Source organism: Taudactylus pleione, unplaced genomic scaffold (assembly GCF_031769625.1).
Source record: "Taudactylus pleione unplaced genomic scaffold, aTauple2 ptg000497l, whole genome shotgun sequence".
NCBI lineage: Eukaryota > Metazoa > Chordata > Amphibia > Anura > Myobatrachidae > Taudactylus > Taudactylus pleione.
The window spans coordinates 2,406,320-2,423,468 of NW_028284899.1; the positions used below are offsets into that span (position 1 = coordinate 2,406,320).

At 46.0% G+C, this 17,149-nt stretch overlaps 1 protein-coding gene across 1 annotated transcript; it reads left to right on the forward strand.

Annotated features, from left to right (window-relative positions):
- The first annotated feature begins 1,524 nt into the window (after nt 1-1,524).
- LOC148502430 (glycine N-acyltransferase-like) lies at nt 1,525-16,091 on the forward strand. The gene is made up of 5 exons (XM_088449821.1): nt 1,525-1,602; nt 2,060-2,167; nt 3,338-3,464; nt 6,589-6,721; nt 15,698-16,091. The coding sequence occupies exons 1-5, from the start codon at nt 1,525-1,527 to the stop codon at nt 16,089-16,091; spliced, it is 840 nt and encodes a 279-aa protein (XP_088305947.1).
- The last annotated feature ends 1,058 nt before the right edge of the window (nt 16,092-17,149 follow it).

Genomic DNA, 17,149 nt, shown 5'->3' on the forward strand with positions numbered 1-17,149 from the left:
CCTTTTTGTTTTTTAGAGCGGCCTCCTGGCCACTCGCATAGCTGTGGGTGACCAGGAAGATGGTCGCGACGGTCAAGACCATCGCGACCATCGGGCTTGCGACGAGACCCTTGTGGTAGGGTCTCGTTGCCGCAAGCCCCAGAGAGATTTCGGCTCTGACAGAGCCGAAATCTCTCCCACTGACATCACTCGTGATGTAAGTGGGGCCGCCCCCAAACGGAGGCGTTCACATGTGGGCAGCCACTCCCCCGGCCCGCCCACAAAAAGGTCTCGTCCCAAAGGGGGCTTGCTGTCGATGTTGAGTGACAGCACGCCCCCTTTGGTACGAGACCCGGAGCGACGGTTTGCCCGACGCTATCCGGGTCTCACGCATGCGCACAATTGAGCCGGCTCCGTCGTGCGCATGCGCACTGTGCCACCATCGACCCGCATAGTGCTCGGAGAGCGGGTCTGAATCAGGCCCTCTATACAATTTATAAAGTATTATATTAATTTTATACTAACATAAAAAGAACATTTTAGTGATCATTATACAACAGATATGTACAGACAACATTGAAATGATTTCGATTGACTATAGAATACAGGGATGATTTACAGTGAGCATTTTAAAAGTTGATACACAATACAGAGAGCATCTTTATAAGCAATATACTATACAGAGAACATTTAATGGACCTCTTCAATACAGAGAACATTATCGTGATCACTACTCAAAACACAACACTAGTGACTCTTATTTTTTGCAATTCTTTGTGATCACTAAAAAACATTGACCCACAATTCTCTGTTGGCTTTTCAATGCAGGTTGCAAAAATTTTTGGTGGTTTTACAATGTAGCCCCCTCAATTTCTAATGGTAATAGAGTGCAAACCCCTAAAACTTCTGATGGCTTTATAATACAAACCACCCCAAAACTCTTGGGCTTTACTATACCCACATTAACCTAATTTCGGGGAACATCCAGGGGTAGTCTCAAAACTAGGATGGACTTTGGCAAGTCTCCCGGAGGTCCCTTGCCACTTCCTTCCCAAACAAAGTGGATGGACTATGTGGCTTGATTATACAATTTTCACTGAATTGCATCATTGTGGCCCTGCTCCTCCACCAAAGACTCTCCCCTCCCCCCCACACACACACACACTTTACAATACCAAGAACTATGACTTTGTCTAGCAGGGGGTTGGGGCTATGATGATGAGGTCATGGCACCACGTCCCATGACCTCCCACCTGTCACCCCCCTCCCAGAGAAGACATCCAAAATGTCTGCAAGCATGACTATACTCCAGATTTATGATTGCCTTATAATGCAGACCATCTCAAAACCGTGAATATCAGATGGAGCCAAGGTGCACACCCTAGATCTCTTGTAGTAACCCAAGTGAATCATTTCTCCTGTAGGCTAACACTGACCCATGGTGCATAGGAGAACATACGTCAAGTTTCATTGATCTCAAAAGTACATCTCTTTGCTGATTCAATGTAACTTTTTAAACTTAACATGCTTTATTTTGTTTCTAGAATGCTTTACCTGACCTGTTCCTCAAAGCTTGCCACTCTGAGAAGACTACTGGTCAGCAGCTTTCCAGAGTCATTAAAGGTAATGTTAAAGCTGCAGATTCCTTACGTTCTTCAGGGGAGACTGACAGGTTCTATCCCTGGTGCAACCATGCTCGTATTATCCATGGTAAAGTCGCATCATCCAACTTCTTTATGACATCGGGATGCGCACATGCCTCCTGATAGTTACCACTGAAAGACGGAGAACAAAATCTGGACGTAGAGAGAAGCAATTAAGAAAAAGCAGGTTTACAAGCAGTAGTTTCATTGGAAATTCACCAAATGCTGTAAACCGGTAACACTTTCAAAAGACCTATCCAAGGAGTACGCATAGAATCCTAGGGAGCAGGATCATTTTACTTCATATCTGTCTAGTAATACTCCGACTTGATTTATTACTGTGTTTTCCAAATGTTAAAGCTCTGTGGAGTATATGTATGTAACAATACAGCAAATGATTCCTATCTGCATGTCTTCTCATTGTGTCCATCACACAGGTGTGTGGGGCTTTGCATCATGTCATCCACGATAACCCTTTCAGGCTACAGGTTCTGGTGGACCAGTGGCCAGAGTTCACTTCTGTCATATGTCGCCCCCCACTAGAGGTAAGTCGAAAAAAAGGAAGAGGTTTGTATCAATGGTTCATTAATTCAGTACCATCCAGTAGGGATGGCCATCGAACAGTTCGCAATCGATGGCCTCCATCTATTGTGTCTTCAGTATTTTACATTGATGGCAGGAAACCATGAACCAAAAATATCAATGGTTTCCATTAGTACCTGCACAAGGCAGTATCATAGTGATGCTAAAGTATATATTATTTACTAAAGTGAAAGTTTTTAGAAGTGGAGATATTACATATAGCAACCATTCAGATTCTACTTAACATTTAACTAGCACCTTCTAGAAGATAATAGCCATAATCTGATTTGCTATGGCCAAAATATCCACTTCTAAAAACTCTCACCTTGGTAAATATTCTCCTAAAGCAGGCAGTTAGTGATAGCTCTGTAATGTGTTTTGCAGCAGTGCACTGCATACACTGGTGGATTCATACACAGCGACAGTGAACTCAGGGGGTCATTCAGACCCGCTCGCGAGGGAAGTTCGCTCGCAAGCGGGTCGATGTTTGGCGAATGCGCATGCGCGCGATGGAGGGAGCTCCGTCGTGCGCATGCGCGAGACCCAGCGAGCGACGAGAAATACGTCGCTCGGGGTCTCACACCAAAGGGGGCATGCTGTCGATGGTGAGTGACAGCACGCCCCCTTTGGTGGGCGTGCCGGGGGCGTGGCTGCCAGACGGAGGCGTTCCCATGGGACCGCCTACTGTCTGAGTCCGGCCCCACTGACATCAGTAATGATGTCAGTGGGATTGATTTTGGCTCTAATAGTCTTTGACCATCGCGACCATCATCATGGACGCTCGCATAAGCTGTGGGTGGTAACCCACAGCTATGCGAGCGTCCATGAGGCCGCTCCAAAGACAGGTAGGAGGGCCCTGATTCAGAGCGAGCGCTCTGGTCAGAGCGTTCAGCTCTGAATCAGGCCCTCAGTGTCTCATAATCCTGTCAGCTTTTTGACCTATATAGGATACTGTCCTAAAGACATGTGAGGAGCTTCAGCTATTATAATGGAGTAGAGTGGTAATACCATACTTTTTAGCAGAATTGCAGTGGGAAGTCAGTCTAAACAATGTATACAGGCAGCATGGTTTATATTGGATGATTTTTATTTGGGGGCTTTAGTGATCATTTAAAAACTGAATCTCTCCCTAGGAAATGACAGATCCCCTGGATCCTTACACCAATACGTACTTTCTCTTCAGTAAGGACCCACTGAGTCTACACCAGATGCTGCAAAATCCCCAGGCTGTAAACTGGAAGCAGGAGTTACAGATACTAGGTGAGATGGGTACAGCAAAAAGAAATACATATTACTGATGCTTGAAAACGTGGCCTCCTCTCCTGGTACCAAAAACATAACATTTAGGTAAATAGCTGTTTGTTAACAAAGACCTTGTCATCAGTTCATTGGGTAGAATTCTTACAACTGGTGTGGCTTCAGCAAAGTGGGCCGTAGATCAAGTTCAGGAAGTCTAACAGCATAATAGTGTCACACTAACATTGGGTGCCCAAGTAACCATAAAACCTTTACGCCTGTACTTTCCTGCCACCATCCATTAAAATACAGGTCCCAGAAAATCAAATACTAATAAGTATATTGGCAGAGATACAAATTTTACAGACAAAGCTGCCAGTTTATTTTTAAAAAAAAAAGCTGCCAATGAAACAGGGAGAGCTACAAGATTGGTAGAGCTAACCGCCAGGCTATCAGAGCAAATTTCTCGTCCCAGTGGGACTCTTTCATCAGCAGAGAAACAGGTGGAGAACAGATCCAGCCAAGAGGAAAATAGTCCAGACACTGATTTCTGCTGACCTTCTTATCTCTTTGCCATTGTTTCTGGGTACTGTTGCTGCTGTGGCAACGTTTGGGGTGCCAGTTGGTGTAGCTCCCCTATTTGAATTTTGGACTGTGCTGCAAACCCACCTCTGGAGCCGCCACTAAATCTCATCTATTGCCTTATGATGATGAGATATACATAAAGTCACTCTAAAGTTGGGTACATACTGGGCGATATATCAGCCGTTCAATCGAATGGCCGATATACCACGAGCACACCGATATCTTTGTGAAAGACGTCAATGACAGACATATAGCATCAGCTCTGCAGCACAGCAGAAGGTTGATATATCTGCTGATTTATGGTGCATCTGGCTGTGTGTACAGGCAGTCTGCCAAACGCCCATACACTTGCTGCTGGTGACTGACAGTTAAATTTGGTGGGCATGTGAATTCAATTCCAGTTGTGATGTCATGGAATGCACATAAAGTGACCGACTGGTAAGCCTGTATAGCCTACCTGATCGGCCGCTGTGTCGACAGATCTGCCCGTTGGAAGATGCATTGGCACAGTGTGTACAGGGCTTCGGCCTACTGTTAGTTTTTCAACTATGGAAAGAGGGAGAACCCCCCCCCCTCCTTCCATAGTTGGTCATTGTCCACTAAACATGTGAATTATCTGCGTGGCTATACCCAGAGTCATTTTTCTATGTGAAAGTCTTTTTAAGGTAGAGATTCAGTCTTGTTTTGCAGTACACTGTAGGGACTAATACACCCCTCATCCTTATTCATTATCACATGTAATAATACTTGTTACCCAAGAGACTATTCAAACCATTTTTTAGTGCTCCATGGACAGTAGTTTTTGAAAAGTAATGAATCCAGAGTTGTACTAAGACCAGGCCAGTTAACCGGTTGGGTACGATATCCCGATGGTGACCATCCTGACAGCACGATCCCGACAAGTTTACCCTAACCCACCCATTCCGCAGTCTAACCCTAACCATCCTCTTTGGCAGTCTAACCCTCACCGTCCCCTACTACAGCCTAACCCTAACTTTTCCCCCAATCCCTAACGCTAAACCTAACCCTAATACTCACCATTGGGATTTGGGTTGATCGGTGTGGTTTTGGTAAATTGGGGGGGTGTTTTAATGTTTCAAGAAAGGTTTTGACCTATTTACCCCTTACCACCACTTCTATCTGTTGTTCCCTATTCCTTGTCAATTACAGTTAGTGGTCATCAACTAATGTCTCTTTTCTTCACTTGCCATTTAAGAAACCATTAATTTAGAATGTTCATGTTGCCAGACCTTCTGCTACAGTAATGAGATGTTCATGCAAGGGCATATCTATTGTGATTGTGTGCAGGGCACATGGGCCCCTGCTTCCAGGACGGCCCACACTGCACCCATATTTCTAATACTTACCTCTCCGGAATCCCACGTCGACACTATCAGCGCTGTGAAAATCACCCAGAAGATGGCCACCACGGCCGCTTTCCCTGTGTTTTGTGCATGTGCAGTAGGGAAGTCGCCGGAAAAATGGCTGCCGCATCATTTTTCCGGTGACCTACACATGCGCAGTAGACTCTGGGCACAGATTAGTGCCCAGAGTCTACTGCTGCGGTACTGCGCTCAGTGTGCTGCTGGCCGCCGGATAGAGAGGAGGGGGCAGAGCCGGCCCTAGGCATAGACAAATTAGGCAAATGCCTAGGGCATTTCAAATGCCAAGGGGCATGCATTCCAAGCCTAGGGCCAACTCAGGTTGACAGTGGGCAATGATGGGACCAGGACAGGTGGACACACCTCTGCTCTTGATGTCCTAATGCGATTGGAGCTTCTAGCTCAGCTCTGATCGGGTAGCAGCTCATACAGCTGGCAGCCGCTGGAGGAGGGCTGCTGGGCATAACCAGCCACAGCAGCTCCTCCACCCATGGACCTTTGTGGAGTCCAGGAACCTGGGCCTGTCTACAGGGAGAAAAACAGGGGGAATGGGAGCGCCAATGCTCTTGCTGGCACAGGGCACTAAAATGTGTAGTTACAGCTCTGTGGATGTGGATTGCAATGGGTGAGGGGTGATGGATGTTGCTGGCTGCTGCTGTGATCTGTACTACTGGTTGATGGGTGCTGTGATGGGAGAGGGGTGCTGGGTTAGAGGCGGAACTAATGATGGTGCTAGGGGCACCACCCAAAATCTTGCCTAGGGCATCAAACTGGTTAGGGCCGGCACTGGGAGGGGGGCCCAGATGGAGACTGTACACAGGCCCCCTCCTTTCTTAACACACCCCTGTGTTCATGACATATTATATCTGCCCAATTCTGATATACTGAAGACAGCTGCATGGTAGAGAGTACTAGAATTCCTCAGCCAATAACAGCAGAGGGTTAGATGAATAGGAAGTTGAATAGAAAGACCACTACCTTACCCACTTTTCATAGACGTACATACAGGTATCAGGCAATATCGTTTATGTCTCTGAACATTTTGCGATTATCCATCCCATCCATGATCATTGCGGAAGTGGGATAATGATTAGGAAACTGCACAGCCCTAATAATAATACTTATTAATGTAAATAACTTAGTGTATTCCTCTTACTGATTTATCAATATACCTATCCTAGGCTGCCAGCCACAATTGGGGAAGGTGCTTGAAGAGGTCAGTTCCACTTACGGAAGTGAAATGCATACAAGAAATATCCTGTTATACATGAGGGATGGGATAGACAAAGAGGAACTGAAGAACTTCACAATAAGGTATAATAATCCCTACAAGACATACAAGACTATACTAAGTTGGATAAAACAGAACAAAGGGGTTCACAGAATGATGTCACAAGTATAAATGAAATCTCTCTTTTTCATATAGTTATAGTTTAACTGTAACATTTTGGCAACTTTTATATATGTGCAGCCATGTACAGAGGGGACGTCCTGTTTGGACAGTATCCCTTTTCGTCCTTCAATTACATGATTAGTTCTCAGGCTCACTAAGAGATCTGTTAGCCCCTGTACAAAGGTGATGGGGTGTAACAATATATGTGGGGGCATGACAACGCCACATTTTTAATACATGGGCCCTTTACAGAGGCTGTGCTAAGCCATCCTGTATTGTGTCTTCCTGGCTGGTCCCTGCTCCCTTAGAGGGTGCCCATACCACTACTTTCCACCCTGGTCTGTTGGTGCGTAAGTAAGGAAAAATGATGTCCTTCAGGTGATGTTGAACTGGTCCAATTTGGCTCTCGTCAACATCATCATCTACATGGAGACTTACACCAGATCTAACGGACACACAAAGATAAGCTTCCAAAATTGGATGCATCTCCTAAGGTGGGTACACATGGTACGATGTAGTTAACGATGCAATCTCATTAACGATTTCCCTTGAACTCCTGCACACTCCCGGACATCGCGATCGCAGCCAACTTCCCCTTACTCACATCCGTATACTTTGACAACAACTAAACAATCGGTAACATCGAGTAACATCGGACCCATATGCAGTTAAGGCAGGTCAGACCTCACTCAGGAATTGCTTACTTCAGTTGCACGATATGAGGGCCTGATTCAGAGGCGCTCGCAAATAGCGAGCGCTCACTCTGAATCAGGGTGTCTGCTTTTTTTTTTTTTAAACCCGGCCTCCTGGCCGCTCGCTAAGCTGTGGGTGACCACCCACAGCTTTAGCGGGCGACCAGGTGATGATCGCGATTGTCGCTCTGAATCAGGGCGTTCCTGTTTTTTTTTAAAGGCGGCCTCCGGGCCGCTCGCTAAGCTGTGGGTGACCACCCACAGCTCTAGCGAGCGGCCAGGTGATGGTCGCGATGGTCACGACCATCACGACCATCGGGGCTTGCGACGAGACCCTTGTGGTAGGGCCGGGTCTCGCGCATGCGCACGCCGAAGCCGGCTCCGGCGTGCACATGCACAGTGGGAGACCATCGATCCACTTGCGAGCGCTGTGCGCTCGCGAGCGGGTCTGAATCAGGCCCACAGTCCCTATTGCAGTGGCCGGTCCGCACAAGCGCACTGCGATGCATGCACAGTACGCAACATTCGTCCGATTGTATGCACATTAGCAACTGCGATCCAAGCTGAATCAGGCCCATATATGGGGCGTTAATGACTGCAAATACCGCCACAACTAAAGCAAATGCTCAATGTATTACACAAGTCACATGTTTTATGTCCAACTCTAAAACAAGCTCATGTGCATATATGAAATTATGAATATCCCTCAGGCCAAAGTAGTTATCAGGTGACATACAGGTAGGAACCTCCCCATCGTAATGCTCATCCTGCCTGTATCCTCTGGATATATTTTTATGTCTGTGCTGCCTATACTACCAATTTTAAGTATTTGTAAGATTGCAGTGTGGTATTGTATCACAAATTATTAGTCATGCTTTTTTTTTTTTGTCGCAACCATATTTAATTTTTTTTATTTATTTGCATTATTCCTAAATTAAGCATTTGAATGTCCCTCTCTAAAACCCTGTGTATTCCCCTGGCCTCGGTGACCTCTAACCAGTGTATCTCAAGTTTCATTTGATTTTAAATGAAATGCAACCATAATGGCTCATACATTCAACTAATACATTTTACTACACCACATTCAATGAAAGGGATGGCGTCCATAATACAAGTCTTTCAGAATGATCTCCCAGTCTGCATCTTTTGACAATAATACCCTTAGAAGTTTTAATAAAGTGCCTATTTGATCTAATATATGGTGCATACTTGCCGACAATCAGCTCCAGCCTTCTGGGAGGGAGCTGATTGTCGGCTAACAGCGTGGGGCGGGGCCGGCCATTGGGGGCGGAGCCGGGGCACGGCTGGTCAGGTTTTTCCCATTGGGGGTGGAGCCAGGGCGGGGCCGCATGATCGCGTCATCGTGGCTCCGCCCCCTCTTCACAATGCCGTTATTTTCAGTGTTGTGAAGCAGGGGGCGGGGCCACGATGACGTGATTCAGCGCGAATCGCGTCACCGGCCCCCTCGCTGCGGGGGTTTCTAGTTGTTTCAGGAGGGAGGTAGGGAGGGTCAGGGACTTCCGGGAGGCTTGCCTGCCTTTCCGGGGGGCCGGGAGCGGCACCCGAAAATCGGGAGGCTCCCGGCCAAATCGGGAGGGTAGGCAAGCCTGATATGGTGTGGTCATTGTTACATGGATCCCTGATCTCTGTAAAGCGCTGTGGGATATGTGTGCGCTATATAAATAACTGGTAATAAATATATAAATAATGATCCATAGTGGTGTTGTAGTCATAGTAATATGCCTAATGATGGCATGTAGCCATTGCAAAGTAACCAATGATTTAACCATTGCTTGTTTGTTACTGCCATTGCACGGTGTTTCCTTTTACTGGTGTCGGCAGCAGAATGGACATTATTAATAGTCGAAAAAAAACATGTACTTGTGGCAACTATTACAATCCCAGAATTGAATGGATCACATCGGGGACATCGATGATCACCAATCATCATGGTCCAGTACATGCTGTGACATTGTGTGCTGTGTTTGGCTAAAAGTCTGTCTGTATGCTTATTCAAGGAAGGCACCTGGGCATTTACTTCATATTGTACTGCTTGAGTGCCGGACTTTTTGGATTATATATTGTAACACGGGGTATAGAAACGAGGACTCCAGACAGGCAGGTACTTGGTAAAGCAGTGTCTTTTAATAGCAGCAAACACTGCACCTTAGCATACGTGAGCATAGGCCTACAATACTGGGCCGTAACTAGGGTAGTGCGTCCAGTGCCATGGCACAGGGCACCACAGGGCAGGGGGCGCTGTTTGGGCTGCCAATTTTCCTGTTTATTATCATTTTCACTTGTAGCTTCCTCTTCTTTTATCCCCAGCATCTCCTGTCCTCCCATATCTCTTCCCTGGCCCTTCCCCATTAGGCCATGGCCCTTTTACAGGTGCACTATCTTATGTCCCCATTTAAAAAAGGGGGGGAGGGGGGCTCCAATGCTGTCTCTGGCACAGGGCACCAAAAAGTCTAGCTACGGCTCTACCTAGATGCACACAGGCACATAAAAGAAAATAAGCAAATAAACATAAAAGTAAATGTCCTAGCACTCCTTGTGCTTAACAGTCAGCAGCAGGGCCGCCATCAGGGGGGGACCGCCGGGCCTCGAGTCCCGGGCCCGGAGAGAACTGAAGGAGAGGGGGGCCCGGACGCAGCGGTGCTGCGCTGGCAGCAACCTAGAATTGATTTGATAATTACAGGGCCGCCGGCGGCATGTCAATTATGGTGCCAGCCGCGAGCTGGCCAGAGCTTGCGGGACGGCAGCCTATCAGAAGCGGCCGTTCCTGATTGGCTGCCCGTCCGCGAGCTGTGATTGGCTCGCAGCAGGCGCCATATTTGAAATGCCGTCACCGATGTAACACTGCTGCCAGATCCACCCAGGCTCTCTCTCGGCTCTGATCCTGGTTGGCTGGCTGCGCTGGTGCAGCCAGTTGAAGAAATTCTACAGGTACACTAGCCCAGTGCTCCCTCCCAGTCCAGCCAGCAGTCCCTTCCCTCTCCCCCTCCTTTTCAGCCATCCTTCCCTTTCCAGTGCTTTCCCCCTTAGTCCAGCTAACCTTCCCTGTCTCACTCCTAGTCCTGCCAGCCTTCCCTGTCCAGCCTGCCAGCCTTCTCTACACTGTGCTTCCCCCATTAGTCCAGCCAGCCTTCTATGTCTCCCTCCTAGTCCTGCCAGCCCTCTCTGGCATGATATGTGGATCCAGGATCTGACTTTTTCAATGTATTATGTGGTTCTGGCATATACTGTATGTGTATTTATATATATATATATTTAATATAAAATCAGAAATCAACGTTGCTTTACAGCATTTTTTCACTGGCTTTTTAAACAAATTGGTGTACCAGCCCCTGTTGTAGCTCCACCCACCTCTGCCACGCCCTCCCCCCCTACCCGGTGGGGGCCATGTCTATTTTGCCAGTCTCGGGCCCCATAATTTCTGATGGCAGCCCTGGTCAGCAGTCACAATATCTGTGGACCTTCCAGGTCCTGGCACCCTAATACTAACCACCACTCCCGGCCTATCGCCTGGCCAGTTTATCCAGCATCAGGAGCAAGGAGCATCAGGTGTGTGAGAGTTTTAAACCCTTCCTGTGCTCCAGTGATTATTCCAGCTGGGTCTGTATAATTGTGAAAACCTGGAATTCCATACCTCCACTACTAATGCAGAACACACAGGTTTCACTCCAGCCTCCATATATATATAATATATATATATAGTCCAATATACTGCACTAGCACCTTAAAAAGTTATATGTTCAGGGTGCTCTCCAAACCCTTGGGTTCCAAAATATAAGAAATATCTGTGAATTTCTCAGATGAAGGCACTCACTTAAAAATTATTGATTTTATTGAGACATTTTTCTTCAAAAAACTTTTAGACGTTAAAGTCAGACACCATATTTGGTTGTGTCGACGTTTCGGTCCAATTTATGACCTTTTTCAAGACTAGTGTCTTTCAAATCACAAGTTTATAGATCTACAAATGAATAAACAAAAAAACATAATAAGTGAAATGGTGACAATGTCTATCTGGCCCCATCCTACAAGATAATGAGCAAATAATCATTACATACGTCAAAATCATATGTATGTTCAACATACTGTATCAGAATCGCTGCCTGGCACAATGAGGATATGGACGTGTTAACATCACCTATAAAGAACAAATGAAGATATATGCAAATATAAATGTACATGTATATACCCATATATGTGAACACATACATACATGGTCATGCAAGCACCTGATGTGAATCTGAAAATACATGAACCTATATATCTACCAAACAGGTGTTCATATATTCAAACACACATATATGTGTGCCAAACAAATAAACACCATCTTATATGACAAAGCACCCAGAGTGCATAACTATCTAAAGCAATTCCAAACAATATCAGACAGTATATAAATAGAAAACACATAAGTATACACTTATACCAATATCATCAAACTAGTATATATCATAGAGCAACATCTTATATAAACTGAGGGTACAATGTCAGTCCTAATGATAATATAAACATTTTACAATATACTGTGGCTCATATGCTTGAACCCAGGTTGCTTAAAACCAAAGCATGTAAACTAAAGTGTATATACTAGCAATATATCATTTAAACAGACTCAATACTCAATACACTTTGGGCCTGATTCAGACCCACTCGCGAGCGGCTGTCCGCTCGCAAGTGGGTCGATGTTATGCACTGAGCATGCGCACGACGGAGGGAGCTCCATCGTGCGCATGCGCCAGACGCGACGAGCGAAGGAAAGTCCTTCGCTCGTTGTGTCCGATCAAAGGGGGCGTGCTGTCAATGTTGATTGACAGCACGCCCCCTTTGGTGGGCGTGCCGGGGGCGTGCCTCCCTGACGGGGGCGTTCCCACGGGAACGCCTCCCGTCAGAAGCCGGCCCACTGACATCACTAGTGATGTCAGTGGGAGTGATTTTGGCTCTGATAGAGCCAAAATCACTCCGGAGCTTGCGGTTGAAAACCTCAACCGCAGGCTCCGGCTCGCAATTTCGATGGTCGCGATGGTCTCGACCAACGCGGCCATCACAAAGCACGCTCGTATAGCCTGTGGGTGGTGACCCACAGCTATACGAGCGTCCAGGAGGACGCTCCATGAAAATGGAGCCCGGCCCTCATTCAGAGCGTGCGCTCTGCTCAGAGTGTACGGCTCTGAATGAGGGCCCTTGTCCATCTGTCAACAAGCTTTCATTAAAAAACGTTTGAGCTGCGAGCCACGAATGCACCGCTGTCTTCACCTCTTCATCAGGCGTGAATCTTCATCCTCTTAGGGCTTCTTTAAGGGAACCAAACAGTTTATAGTCCATTGGGGCAAGATCAGGACTCTAGGAAGGATGCTTTACCCTCCTCAAAACGATGTGGACAGGCATCCCCCTCCTTTTTCATGGCTGACACTTGTGCGACTTTCTTTGAACTTCTCTATCCATTCATACACCCTTCTTCACGACAAAACACTTTCTCCATACTGTGCACTAATAGGGGAATTCAATATGGAGCGAAAACTCAGTTTTTTGCGTTAATATCGCACCTATGACGTCATTATCGCACCTATGACGTCATTATCGCAGGTTTTGGTTTTACACCGTATTCAGGGCCTGATTCAGAGCCGCTCGTAAGCGGCCGCTCGTTCGCTCTGAGCGATGTTCGCACATCTGCGCATGCGTATGGGTTATAATAATGCGCATGCGCCAACCAGTCAGTGCGGTCGGAAATCGTGTGCTTGCAATATAGCGAATGCCTGCTAATTTGAGTGACAGAATGAGGAGTTTGTGGGTGGTAACAGGGGAAGGTGCTTGAAAACGGGGAGTGGAGATCCGAACGCAGGCGTGCCAAACGGTCAAAACGGGTGTTTTAAGGGTGTGCATAATTAACAAAGCAGCGTCATCGGCCACGTCACTTGGTTGTCTTTAGCCTGAACTGCTCGCATGATTGCGGTACGAAAATGCTACCACAAGAATAGCGAGCAGTTCATACGCCTTTCGATGTACTCGATTAATCTAATAAATAGCGGAGATGACGTATGATGCGAGCGGCCAGGGGGCGTTTTTTTCAAAATAGCGAGTGCATGTTTCGTTCGCTCGTTCAGACATAGAGGCGTCAACAGACCGCAAAGAGCGAGCGCTTAATTTAAATATCCGGCCCCTTTTTCAGAACTGTCCGCAAATAGCGTCCGGCTCTGAATCAGGCCCTCAATTTCAATGACTTTTCGCAGGTTCGAAAAGTCTGAAAAAAAACGGGGATAACTTTTCACCACTGAATAGGTGGCGAAAAAAAGTGCAGAATTGGGGTTTAGGGGTGCAGGCTTAAACAAAATAGCCTGCACCCCTGGGAATGACATTTAAAAAATAACTGTGTCAAAAAAAGTAAAAAAAAAAAAACAGGGACACCCCAAAAAATTATTTTAAAAATTGGGGTGAAAAAAAAAAATGGGAAAAAAATGTTTAACAATAGGGAAATAGGTTCAGGGCTATTCTGCAAGTATGCGACAGGTGTTTTCTAGAATAGAATTATAGCGGCAGGTGCACAAATGCAGAATTTTTAAAAACTTACTTTAGGGACATCAAAATATGCTAGTACCCATTTTCATGTACCCCAAATTTGATGGGACCACTTAAAAAAATGAAAAAAATAACCTAAGTGCTCTTCTGCATCACTTCTTCAATGTCGGGTAAAAAACAACACCTGCTGCGGCTATTTAAATCCCCGACTTTCATTTACAGGCTAAAACGGGGGTACCCATAGTGATCCCCCATGTTTTTACAACTTTAGGGGGGTCCTACAATTTTTTGAATTAAAATTTCGTAACTTTACGCAAATCCCACTTCGCCAGGTCCCGTTTTCGTTAGTTTCATATTGAATACGGGGATAAGCGGGCGCGCGCCCGATACTTCGACAGCGAAGTTTACGTTTCATATTGAATTCCCCTATAAGTCTTCGATAAATATCAGCACCAGCCACACCCTCAGACCACAAAAAAAACGAATCACTGCACGCTGCTCGTCTTTTGTAGAAATCACATGTGGGGCAGCCATTTTTTCTTTCACTGCAGTCACAAATGAACTTACGTAACACGTTCAAACCTGCTGAGGAGACAACGTCCTAGTACGGAAAGCGTTGATAAGACAGTGCGGCCAGCAAAAGTTTTAATATAAGTGGAGTGTGGATATTTTTGACTCACCCTCGTATATATATATATAATATATATGTATCAGTTTAAGGTAGACAAGCACCAAAAAAGAGCTTTCCTCCCCATTCTACCTGTCTGGTCGTAAGGTTTGATCTATGTTGGTCTTCATATCCATAGACACTTGGAATTCGCTTTGTGCAGTACAATCTTCTGTTGAAATGCACACAAGATACCCTACACAAACAAGAGTATCTCAGAGTTTTCTTTTATCCTAAAGCTATAGAATATCAGTCCTTCTCTCTCATTTCCTGTTTCTGTTGTTACTGATATGCAGCCCCTGATAGTAAAATCCGCCACCCAAAGGGATTGGCTAGCAGTGGAAGTAGCTTCCTATAAGCAGCGGTCCCTGCTAATCATGGCCAGACAATCAGTCCAAAGGGGAGGTGTTTTCTCCCCCTGGTACTGCTAGTCCAGACTGCAATTAGCAGAGAGATCGCTTGCAATGGGATGCCACTACCCAGCTATAGTGGCAGCTCTATCTGGCTTCTAGTGCCTGAAGCTAATGCAGACCCTAGAAGTATGGTTGATTTGTGCACATGTATGGGATCGCGATCCCGTACACGCGCACATTTCATGATGGCAGCCCCCCGGTACTTATCGATAGAAGCCGCCCGCTGTATACAACTATATTTCTCTTTCAAATCCATAGTATGTAATATTTGGATATATGTAGGTATCAGTGAAGGCTCCAGATGTGGGACTGCAGTGAGGTCCAAAGTTCAAAAAGGGGAGCCACACCAACTGCCAGTTAGTCCTGACCGGCAATGTTTGGAAGCATTTGGAGTGGCAGTTGGTGTGGCTCCCCTGTTTGAATTTTGGACCTCACTGCAGGCTCACCTCTGGAGCCGCCACTGGTAGATAGTGATTTATATGCTTTTTGTATGGAGCCAAGGATACGTCAAAATACTCATGCATCTCCCGAGTTCGATTATCACTGCTGACTATTAATTTAAATTCTTCATGTTTGATCTCTGTGTTTACACAGCGAGTTGCAGTTTTCCACACTCCAGCCTGATGAAGCATGCCATGTTAATGCAGTCTGGGCACTCGGTGGAAATGAACGCAGTGAACGCTACGTGAGACGGTGCATCCAAACATTCCCCAGCGTGTGTGCCAGAAAAGGAGGCGTAGGACCGCCGGTTGCCTGGGTAGTGAGTGAGCAGTCTTCAGAAATGCGCATGGGGTACACAGACAGGCGCTACAGGAATCTAGGCGTATTTCGTACCATGATAGGCAGGCTCTCTTATGTGATGTATTCCAACGGGGCCCCACTCTACTGCTCCGTGGCTCCAGACAATAAAAGTAGTCAAGCGGCGACTCTGGCAGCAGGATTCCCACTAGTGGGCAGATGGATACAGTGGAAGTTTCAGCCATTGTGACCTCTATCCTGGTTCTTTAGATATCACGTCACAACCTTTAGTATCGAATATGAGAGGAAATATATTTTGTTTATTTGAAGTGGATGACAATAAATATTAATCAATCTACAGGTGGAATCTAAATTAAAATGTAGCCTACGGATTGTGCCTCAATGAGCAGACGTGGGGTGAATGTGGGTAACCGCATCAGCTGGTCTTCTGTTGGTTCCTATTCTGCAAATGGCACAGGTCATAGGCACATCCATGATGGGAGTACAGAGGAGCTAATCGGTCATCAAGACGTCTGCTTACTGCAATGTCATTTTCCACTGCTATAATGTCGACATGGTCAGAATGTCAGCAATATCTTTTTCAGCTAACCCTAACCTCAACCTCTAATACTAAAGTCAATATTTTCTCTGTCATTTCATATGTCGACATTCTGCTCATGTTGACATTTGCCAGATGTCGACTTTTTAACCATCGTGGTGCCGACATTATGAATGTCAACATAGTGATTGATTGCATACCGTAAAAACAGACAATGATTGCAGCAAATTCCAGAGCCGGGGGAGGAGTATCTGACTGAACGACTTCTCTGCCTATCTTCAGTGACATTGGAGTACAGACTTCACTGTCCCTATGGACCAAGTTCTTTATCACCATTATCATCATCATAATCATTGTTTGTTTATAAGATATTGGTATTGCTATTGGTGCTGGTCACAATAGGTGCACAGTGGAATGTGAGAGTGACTATTAAGCCACACAGAGAGTTCTTAACCATACATAAAGCTCCACCAGTCTCTACTGTACAGTGCTGAATATTTAGTATAATAAATTATATAAAAAAACAAATCATATATGGAAATAGAACAACAGACTAAGTGCAGACATGAAACATAGGGTAAGGAGGACAATGCTATTGAAAGTACAGGGGGCAATGGGAGTAACTGGGGGAAGGACAGGAGGAATCATGTCATATTGGGGCTCCAATCGTGGCCAGTATAGAGACAAGGCTGTCTCCATCCAAGAAGAAAAAAAATCCATCTGGAGGGGGTCTCTGTGTACTCCCCCGT

Coding starts and splice junctions, on each gene's coding strand:
- LOC148502430 (XM_088449821.1), top strand. CDS start 1,525: ATGCTTTACCTGACCTGTTCCTCAAAGCTTGCCACTCTGAGAAGACTA. Junction 2,168..3,337: donor TATGTCGCCCCCCACTAGAG/GTAAGTCGAAAA, acceptor ATCTCTCCCTAG/GAAATGACAGATCCCCTGGA. Junction 6,722..15,697: donor CTGAAGAACTTCACAATAAG/GTATAATAATCC, acceptor GTGTTTACACAG/CGAGTTGCAGTTTTCCACAC.